Source organism: Magallana gigas, chromosome 6 (genome assembly GCF_963853765.1).
Source record: "Magallana gigas chromosome 6, xbMagGiga1.1, whole genome shotgun sequence".
In the NCBI taxonomy this organism is placed as follows: domain Eukaryota; kingdom Metazoa; phylum Mollusca; class Bivalvia; order Ostreida; family Ostreidae; genus Magallana; species Magallana gigas.
This window is the reverse complement of record NC_088858.1, coordinates 28,148,324-28,159,809: the sequence shown is the minus strand read 5'-3', so window position 1 is coordinate 28,159,809 and position 11,486 is coordinate 28,148,324. Positions and strand designations below refer to the sequence as shown.

The window sequence follows — 11,486 nt, the reverse complement described above, 5'->3', positions numbered from 1 at the left end:
TTGGTAGTCTGCACTTACAGTCACATTGAACATCAATGTATGTCATTTTCTTCTTGTTTAATTTGGCCTTTGTTTCAATCCTAGGGAAAGGAGTGAATCGGCGCGTCTCAAGGCAGTGTATGAGATGTGGCCGTAAGTAAGGAGCGTCATATAACTGTAGCAGAATTGGAAAGCTTTAGCCTTTTGCGATGGCAAATAACCCACAGTCAATGCTGTTTGTTTGTTGTTGAATTTACGGAAGACGTACAGTACAAGCTATATAACTGAATCTGTAATGAAGGTGTAATTTTGCCGTTGGACATGCTGTCTAGTACATAGATCTGTCCGTCCAGTTTCACGGAGGTCACCCATTGAAATTTTCCATTATGGTGAATCTGGACGGCAGGTGACATGACGTTATTAAATTTAAGCCCGTACTTCCAGCAACTTGTTTTCTCCTTCCAGATCGGTGTTTTTTCTGTTGGTTGTAAGCCTTTTATGCAAGAGTAGGGGACGTACAGACCTGGAAATTTTTCAATAATCCAGCGCCCTGAATATTTCAGCAGATCGCTTTTCATGTACTTGTCGAAGTATGATTTGACACTTGCTGTCCATTTTGATGCGAGGTCTTCCTATGTCATATAGCTCGGGCTCGGGATTTCAATTAAAAGTGAAAGAAGGAGTAAAAAAAGCAGTTTGATATTGTTGGTAAAAATGGAATTAGACGATATTTGCAGATTATTTCATAGATATAACTTTGATAATGATACTGAATTTCAGTCTGGATTAGAAAAAATATTCAAAACAAGCTCTCTTGAGACGCCAGAGCGTTTTATGCAAGCAAAGATCCTTTATTTTTCAAAGTGAGTATTACATTTCCCCATAGATTTTGTGATGCACATTATGTTTTAGCTCTAACTTTCATTAGAATGTTATACATGTATACAGAACACACCATTCCCTGATTCTGTGTAAATTGAACAGTGTCGATTACACACGTAGGACCAATCTATGAAATTTCATATATGTCACATACTACATCCAACTGCTTGCTGCTTTATGCCAACTGGTAACTGCCAGCTTCTTACTGCTGAAATGCTTTTGCGCATGTGGTAAAAATGTTATTAAAGCACTGGGCTGGGTTTAAAAGATTGTAGCAGCTAGCTTAGCTGCTAGGTCATAGACATAGGTCTTTTGAATGGACCACTAGGCTAGCCGCTAGGTCTCAGATTTGAAGTTGGAAATATACAACTTAAGACTAATTACATCGACATAATTTGTTGATTTCAAGCAGAAATATGCATGTTAAAATACATTATATAACTTAAAGGATGAATAAAATATCACTAAGTAAATAGATTTTTGTTTGTTGCATACACAGGTGCTTGAGGACAGGATCGACCCCCCCCCCCCCCCCCCCCCCCAGTATATAGACCCCCGGGACTTTACATTTTTTAAAATGAAATCATCCTTTTAGGACATATTTCTAACATAATTTATTCATTCATTGCCCAAAATTACATAAAACAAAATTTTTTAAAAACTCAGACCCTCTGTGTATATAATACAAGAAAGTTGCTAACTCGTCTGCCAGCCGAGAGGCACTGCCGATGAATATTTGTTGAAATGTGCTATCAAACTACATCTACCAGTACAACGGTCACGGGGACTTTATGTCGCAGCCCAATTATTACCTTCACAGAATATCTGCATGCCATGCCTGTGTAAATACATTTATTGGGTGAATTAGGACAATTTTCACCGACAAGTTGCAAGTTTTGAACCATCCATCTAGAACCAACGGAAGTGAGGGTTTATCGCAAGGAAGATAACTCCACTCATAAACAGAACAATTGCATGTAAACTCGAAAATAATACAATTCATTAGAAGTATGAATTCTAATCAAGCTGCGAAGACATGAAAACTTTTTTATCATCTTGGGTACTGGAAAATCTAAAAGAAGGCACTCATACTGATTATATTACAATGGTAGACATAAAAGAGAAAATAAAAAAATTAATGTCACGAGTTATTTTTCTTGCGATAAACCCTTACTTCCGTTGATTCTAGATGGACGAAATTAGCAACCTTCTTGTATTTTATATGTAGAGGGTCTGATTTTTTAAAGAATGTTTGTTTTAGGTCATTTTATGCAATGAATGTATAAATTAGATTAGAAATATGTCCTAAAAGGATAATTTAATACACTGTAATAAAAAAAATGAATAAAGTCCCGGGGGTCTATATACTTGGGGGGGGGGGGGGGGGTTGGTCCTGTCCTCAAGCACCTGTGGTTGCATAGAGGTAACTAAGGTGGCCATCTTGAATTTGATGCTTAACAGCATAAAATATTTAGGCTACGAATATCTACGTAGTGGCTAGGCTAGCTTACCATTCAACTACCTAACCCTCCTTAGCAGCTATGATCTTAAACGCAGCCCAGGTATATACATGTAAGCTCATGATACTTAATTAGTATCTAATTGCAGCTGATAAACTCTAAAGAAGCACTGTGCCTGTGGTTAGAAACAGAACAAAATAAATATGTAAAAGAAATAATTCACAAAGTATATACAATAATGCATCAACTTTCTTATATTTTACATGTCTCTTTATTCCTAGTCTGAAATATCCAAAGTTTTCCAGGAAAACATCAAATATTTCAGACTTCTTTGTTCCAACCTGTGGTATCAAACGCAGGTTGATAGATCTTTAGATCAGGATGCTATCTGTATGAACTTTCTAGAACAAAATAATTAATTGGACATTTCTTGATTAGCTTAATGATATTATTTATCCTGGGTTACAATATACCCTCAACTTTTAACTTTTATTTGTAGGAAGTTTAAAAAGAAAATAACAACCACTGACTACGAAAATTGGCTTAAAAATACCAACGTGGCTGCAGACAAGAAGACTATAAAAGGTATAAAGAGTTATTTATTTTAATTTTATTAGGGTCTTCCGTCTTCAGCGGAAGACCCTTCTATTATTCTATTGTTTCTTTTTCAATTTTATAAGGGCCCTTCGACTTTCGGTCAAAAAGACCTATTGTTTTCATCTTTTTTTATTATTATTCTCGACAGGATTTGTGTCAGCGATTTTTTGAAAACGAAAAGACATATTGAAACATTTATGCAACTGTCTTAAAGCAATTGTTAATTACACGCGTATGTAAGGTTTTGGACTTCCATTTCCGTTACTTCCAGTTTTTACAAGGATATTACTAAAAATTGAATAAAACGCAATATCTTACTTACTTTTTGAGTTAGAGCATTCAAATGTTAGAATAAGATGTATCTTGTCAAGTTGTACAAATTTGTTAGTATAAACGTTTTTCTATATCTTATCGTTTTTAAGATATTTGACCTCAAACTTGGAAAAAGGGGGGATAAAAAAGCAAAAAAATTCGAATGACCTTAGAAATTTAACTCTTTTCCCCTTAGAGGTTTCTATCCTTTAACCCTTAATGACGCGTTTTGACGACCCTGGCCATATCCTTAATGTCGACTTTTGACGCACCATATATACAGCTCTTAATTAGACTCCTCAACACCTGTTGTTTATTATAAACATTGACTGGTATACACCTGGCCATGTATACGGATGGTTGTTCACTCATTTTAAGTAAAGATATCACGTGATTTACCTGTGTATGGTGGCGTGATGCATTACTACAATAAACAAAGATGGCGGATTACGATGCGGACATCGCACATGTTTTCACTTTTTGTTTATAACCAAGTTTAGAGGCAGAATTTTCTAGATTTATTGGTAGTGAGATTGAATGATGAAAGCCAGATGTCAAATTCATGCAAAATTTTGTGGAAAAATCTGTGTAGTTACAGAAAACGGAACACAAGGTGTGCATTACCTGCAACCCCTAAATACACGTATATACCGGTAAATTTTAATTTTTTCAAAAAGTCAACACACTTATTTTGTTAAAATGCTAGATTTGTCAAATTCTCTTACACCATTTATTGAAAAAAATCGTAAATATAAGTCTGAAAACGATAGACATAAATTGAAAACTCAGCCACAGGTACATTTAATTATTTACTATCAAAAAACGAATTCCATGATGATAAAGGAATCTTTCTATAAAAATTATTAAATAATTATTTGTACCGTATTTTTCGGAAATTAGGTTGATACTTTTTTTTCCTGACACGTGGACCTCGCCCTATTCATCGCTTCGCCCAATTTATGTTTTTTTTTTTTGGTTGGAAAATTTGATATGAAATTTTGCAAAAATTTATGCAACCCTCCAATAAAATCATGAGTGTTTACTATAATACTGCTTGAATTTCTGTGTAAAAATGGTATGGATTTTAATCAATATACTGTAGTAATTTATTATTTAAACAAAATTAAATGTAAATAGATTTATTTCTTCCTACATTTCTTACTTAGATCACTGACTGAATCATCTTTCGATCATTATTATATGCTGTCATGCATTTTGATCGTGTGCTTACGAATAACAGGAAATCGATTTTGCGCGGTAAAAGTAAAATGAGAACTGTACAAAGGGTAATTACGGGGGAAAAATATCGTCGGGTAGAAATAAAAAAAAAACCAATTTGTTTTCATAATAGAATACATGAACAAGTTTTTTTCTGTATATTCAACATAAAACTTTCGATGAAATTTTAGCCAGGTGCCTCTGAAATCAGTCTGGGTAGCGCTTACTTTGTTTATACACAGTTGAATTCTCGGCACGTGCTACTCATATGCCCGCAGGCTTCAATAAGATCAGAGGTTGACTCGTGTGTATATACACAGTAAAAAGTCACACAAAGACACAGGGTGGCACGTGCTACCGTAGTCATGCCTCCAGGCTAGGTTACTATCCCCCGGTTAACATGGTTAACACCAGTTTGTACACATGGCAGGGAAGTAATAAAAAACGATCTTAAATTAAAACCGGCTGAACTGAATTAATTGGTTTGAAAATTTTGATGCAATTTCAGACATTTTCTTACGATGTTTTCAAGAAATACATTTATTTCCCTTTTGTTTAAAACTGTGAAATAAGATTAAAGGCTACTATATGATAACGTTATTGGTTTAAACCATTTATTCATTAGAACTAGCGGTAATTTTTCGACCAATTCTTTGAAGTCGACCTATTTATACTTTTTTTTATTTGTTGGCTAAAAACGGCCTCCTTCGCCCAATAAACCGTATCGACCTAATTTTCGAAAAATACGGTAATACATACAGTTTTAAATATGTTTATCAAGTATCTGTTGTGAAATTATTCTTAATAAAGCTTTAATGCAGAACACTCAGTTTTATTTTCATATACCTGTTAGCACCCGTATTGCTTTATTAGTGACTTAAATAATTTTTTTTTCAATGAATATTAAAATTTTAATTTATTACAAATCCATTGATATATAATTTTCTATGTGTTTGATTTGCTAAGATCTGTAATAAGTCTATTCAAAAACACACACCAGTGTTTTCAGTTTTCAGTTTTCAGCCCAGGGTAGAGTGTTAAGGATATGGCCTATGCGTCAAAAGGTGGCATTAAGGGGTAAAGAGTTAAGAAGACGCCTTAATATTGTTAACGTAGTAGTAGTTAACATACATTTTAAGTCTTAACAAAAAATATATAGTACTTCCGGTTTTATGGGTTGATGAAAACTGTCTATAGGAGTTTCAATGTTAAATTGAAATCATGCGTTCCACGTTTTCTCAAAAAGTTTTCAAGTTAACATTACAATATTTCACTAGTATAATGACACAAACAATGCGCAGACCGGAAAAGGTTTTGGGTACATAATTTTAAAACATTAGGGATCTGCATTTTGCTGTAACTTTTTTATTTCTCTTCCGATTTTCAAAATCTTTTTAGTCTATTGTTCAGAATAAAGAGTACAATCTTAAAATTATGGTCCGAGGGGCCACTTTTTGACTCCTTATAGGGTTTGAAAGGCCTGAAGATCACAACTTGTTTAAATTTCAAAAAACATTTTTAGAAAGAGTTATCTCACTTTGCTCTAAGAATATAAAGCATAAATACTGTAAGCATACCAAATTTGGTGTTTGGGGAATGAATACTTACTTCAATATGATTTTTTGAAAATATTCTTCTGGAAATTAGAAGTGAAGCTACCTGTAAAGTTCTTGGGTTATCTTTCTTTTCACATTGCACTACTCATAAGTTCCTATCTAAGCAACTGGGGATACCAAGGCGTTTAGAACACTTGGAAATAAATTAGAGAATATTTTTTGAGCATTTAATGAAATAGGGATAATTGGGCTGTCAAAAAGCCCTTACTTTTTGTTGAAGACAAAAAAGTTCTAGTTATTCTTTTTTTCCTTACACATTTTGTGCATTTTCTCGGAAATGGCTGATGCGATTTCCTTCAAATTTTCACTAGTGATGCCTCGCAATCTGAAGTTTGTACCGCCATGTTATTTTTTCAAAATTTACTTCCGGTCTGAAGTTATTGTCAATAAACAATTTTTTAAAGTCAATTTTGTCTGTCAGGTTTCTCAAAAAACGAGTAAAGATATAGGGCTGAAATTTTCAGAGATGATAGATCTACCGTTTTTCTGTTGCAATTCGGTCAAGAGAATGTCTGCTGTCACTTCCGGTAGTCACCGGTAGGAAATTTGAAAAATTGGATTTTATCTCATTTACTCAAAAAATCGGACGGAAGACCCACTCGTTGCTCACAACGAGATCGAACTCGTTGCTCACAACGAGATCGATCTAGTTATATTTATGTTTTTTTTACAAACAAACAGTTTATACCTGTATACCAAAGAAAGAGATAATTTCTCCTGATGTAATTTTAATGTGATCGATAGTGATAGGTTTCTCTTTAAAATCAGGTATGTTGATACATTCCATAAACAAGATGCCCAATGGGGCCACATTGCTCACCTGAGCAACAATGAATTTATATGGGTGTTCAAAGGATATTGTACCATATGGCCCCTCGGTAGAATGACAAACAAGAGGCCCATGGGCCACATTGCTCACCTGATCAACAATACCCTGGATATTTTTATGTTTAGAATCCCTTTTCTATCAGGATGATTTTATAGTCATATCACCTGTTGAGCATTGCAGTTCTCAAAAGATCCTGTAATCAATTGTTCAAATATGGGACATAAACCTACATCAAACTCTGAACCCATTGTGTGGCCCAAGAATCTTCCTAGGGCCAAAGTCTTTAGAAACAATTTTAAAGAATCAGCAAAATGTCAAAATGCTTGCATTTAAGTAAAACCATATATCATAACATTTCATCTTTACCTCACCTGAACCGAAGGTTCAAGTAAGCTTTTCTGATCACCTGTTGTCTGTTGTCGTCCGTCCATTCGTCTGTCCGTTCATCTGTAAACTTTTCACATTTTTGACTTCTTCTCTAGAACCACTGGGCCAAATTTAACCAAACTTAGTACAAAGCGTCTTAAAAAATCTTCTTCTCAAGAACCACTGCACCAGATATGCCAATATTTCAATTATTCTAAGATAGTGTAGATTCTAAATTGTTAAAATCATTTTTAAGGCATCAAGCTAATGCTCGGCAGCCTTTTAGTGATTGTCTGGATTGGCAATCGTCCAAAATTTCATGCTCTGCACTGCCTTTTAAATGCGCACAAGAAATAAGTTCCTTAAAGTATTAAACGTATTACAAGATTTTATTCCATTTATTCAACTACATTGTGTACAAAAGACCCAACTTTGCCTCCCTGGTTATTGACAGCTCATTGCATAAGTATAAATTTGCTTAATCAAGAAATGGCGGATGAATACAATAAGGCGTAAACATTCACTAAATATTATTTTAGTTTATCGCTTACATTTTAATTGGAGACCGTGCTGGATAGAAATAAAATTTGATATGTAAATTTATTTGTTATTGGGCACGGCCTCCAAAATAAATGTTAGCAGTAAACGTATCTAGTGATTTTGTTGCAATAAACAAACATGATAATGCAGTTGGTTTGGTCGAGCATTTTAGATAGCATGTGTTGTGGATTTGTTTTTAAACACCATACCATAGGTAATTAAAACTCTTGTTTAAAACGGGAATTGAAATAAATGAAAGTATGTTTTATCATTATAAATAGGGACACACTGTTAATGTTTTCAAATTATGAACCTTGAAAATTGTTCAAAGACTGTTTAAAGGGACCTATACCCAATTTTAGATAAAATTTATATTTCTGATTTTTTAGTATAAAATAATTTACTAGTGTATTTTGAATGATTTGCCAAAATATAAATGTTAGATGTCAATTTAATTTACAAGCGAGATACAGACGAATTAAGTCGTTGTTATATAAACAAAGCTCGAGTCTTATATTTGTTTACAAATGATGCAAAGTACAGAAAATGTCATTTGTTTGATAAAATAATTTATGGAATATGGAAACAAGAGAAACTTATTCAATGTGTTCATTAATAATTTTATCAACAACAAAAAGCAACATCAGATTTAAACTTTTACCAAAACGACACATATGTAAACAATAACAGGGTTTAAGCTTTGTTTACAAAGCTAATAAATCTAACCTCTTTAACTCGCTTGTAACTCTATATCTTACTTTCAAACAATTTTGACAAAGCATTTAATGCATCCTTATTGATCGTTCTAGACATAAAAAATGAAGAAAAAAAATGAAAATCTTAGCCCAAATCATGTCCAAGTCCCTTTAAAGTAGAAAGAAAATACATGTAATTTATTTTTGAACTTTGAAATTTCTATGATTTTTCTAACCATGATGAGTTTTTGCATTATAAACGCATCACAACCTATTTCATAAGGAAATATACTGATTTTTATCCCCTCGCTCAACTTGTTGCGAAGGGGATATAGCATCGCTACCGTGCGTGTGTGTGTTCGTATGTGTGTGTATGTATGTATGTGTGTATGTATGTGTGTGTGTGCACTCCATTTCAATTTTCTAGTAAATTAATAAAAAAACCTTCCAATAGAATTTCCTCAACCTTTGCACAAATATGCCTCATTGTAAAAGATAATTGGTCAAATTTTTATGCAAAAACTTAGGTAAAATTACACCATTGTAAAGGAGGTGGGGGGGGGGGGGGCATACATTATGACAAAATTCGTTCAAAACTAAAAATATTTATCATAGATTGCACACTTCTGTAAAATAACAAATAAAAAATGCATGTGCCTTTCCTAACCATTAATACTATTACAAATTATCATTTCATTAAATCAATGTCATAATCAATTTTGTATAGAGTACGAGTTATCAATCGAAATTTCTGAGTAAGAGTTAAAAATTATCAATCTTCCACCTCACTTCAAACCAAAGTGAAAGTATAAGCAGTTCAAATCAACAACTTGATATTTTTTGGATTTAGATCTAGTACAGGTAAAGAAAATGTAGTTTTTGCGGTAATGGAGGGTTAGTAGAATGTGGTCTTCTCATTAAAGGGGCATGATCAAATGAAATTTGAGAGTCAGTCGTAAAGTTATAAGCAAGACACATGGCTCACAATTCTTTGTCAATTAAACAAGGCTCGTGCCCTTTTTTTGTTTACATAGGTTCAATATACCATTAAAAAGTCTTTTTCAAGCTGATTTGTCTATCTTCTTATCCATTTAAAGCATAAATAAACAATTTCTTTCGTTTAACACATTCATTTTAAGTCTTAAATTGGAATTTTCACTTCAACATTCAAAATGTAAACAAAGGCTTTGTTTACATAGCAAAGAATTGCAAGCTCTGTAACTTGCTTATAACTCCACACTCAAATTTTGGTTACCTATGTGCAATGCCTTTCTAAAGCATTGCAAACATTAAAATTGGAAAAATAATTTTTGACCAAAATCGTGACCATGTCCCTTTAACATAAATATATATTGCTTAATAATGCATCCTTACACACAATAACTCATGCCGCGAGGGGATGCTCCGCTTAGCGGTGCCCTTGTTGTTTTTAAAGCAGCACGAAACATAATTTATTTACTTTTTTATTCCAATATTATTTGATATACAGTGCTGCTATCGTGAAAGTTGACAAAACTATCCTATCCTATCCTATATCCTGTATCCTGCATCCTATCCTGCAAATAAACTCTATCCTATCCTATCCTATCCTATCCTATCCCATACCTTCAAAATATAGGAATGCAAGTTAAATTAAACGAAATTTAAGAATTAAATGATTTTATCAATTAATGTAGTACTCAATCGTACGCGGGATGGACACAATTACGTAAACAAACAGGTAAGCGATTTGATTTTTGATTTTATTATATTTATGCATAAAAAACAGGTAAATAACTTCGATGCAGTTATTGAGGAACTGTTTAGTCACATATTTTTATCAAATGATTTTCTTATCACATATAACTGAGCGTAATTATCATTATTCGAGCGATTCGTTCGGCAATAAATGTAAACAAGATCTGGAAATAAATAATTCCTTAAAGAAGTTTATATCGTTTATAGTTAAACCACTCAGATTATTTTTAAAGTATAAAATCTTAAGCATTTATAGCTAGCTAACATTTATTAATTTGATATCAGACAGAAATATGCTGTTATTGGGCATCAAAGAAATTATATGAAACGTGAAGCAATGTCTGTTTCTTGTATACATGTTTATCTTTTAAAATGCCGAATTGGTCGTTTATAAATTCAAGCTTTTATTACTTTGCAGACTTTAAATGAAGTAAATACAGAAATCTATTTCTGACGTTGTCAAATGTTGCATCAAATTCTCGCAGTAACTTAGTACTTGCGTACGAATTGACAAAGATATAGCGTCAACATTTTAGCGCGCATCAATGTTATGCACCGTGTTCTTGATATAATAATTATTCTTAAATGGTTTAACTTGTAAAACATATTACGGTAAATTGACATTGAAAATACATTGTTACGCCAATTTTCGTTTCGCAAAATAACTCTGAAATTTATACTCCAATCTGATTGGCTACAGGATGCAGGATAGGATAGGATAGAACTTAACTTTTATATTTCTATCATGTATCGTGCATCCTATCCTATCCTATCCTATCCTTGCCAACTTTCAGGATAGCAGCACTGTACGGCTATTAGTACAGAAATTCAAATTATTGATATCATTCTATGTAAAAGAAAATGTCAGCTGGTCGACTTTGTGGTCGTTCCGGCCTTTGATTATTAAAAGAAGTATTCATTGAAAATAAAAAAAGAAATTTCCATGATAAGTTTATTATAGTTAAATTATCTGGAAATATGTTTATTGACTAGTTTTAGTTTTTGAATTTCAATCCCGACATCAATTACGCACATATTGGGAACCAAGTGATCGGAATCAAAGATCATAAATTCAAACAACTTCAAAAAGGTGTGGATCTTAGTTCTTACAATGTTTTGATGCACAAACACACAGTTAGGAAAGATAAAGGAACAAAAGATAATAAAAGTTATGGAAAGAAAAGTAGGAATCATTGATAGACTATATCAACTATATATAGATTTTCCATGTTTTTTTTTAGTTTAGTCTATAAAA

General features: G+C 32.9%; 1 protein-coding gene across 3 annotated transcripts in view; it reads left to right on the top strand.

Annotated features, from left to right (window-relative positions):
- The first annotated feature begins 256 nt into the window (after positions 1-256).
- LOC105333308 (uncharacterized) overlaps positions 257-11,486 on the top strand; it is a 21,510-nt gene continuing 10,280 nt past the window's right edge. For all 3 annotated transcript variants that reach the window (XM_011436216.4, XM_011436215.4, XM_066086432.1), the window contains exons 1-2: positions 257-842; positions 2,821-2,906. In XM_011436216.4, the coding sequence (XP_011434518.1) occupies positions 694-842; positions 2,821-2,906 (235 nt within the window). In that variant the 5' untranslated portion in view covers positions 257-693. The remainder of the gene's footprint in view (positions 843-2,820; positions 2,907-11,486) is intronic.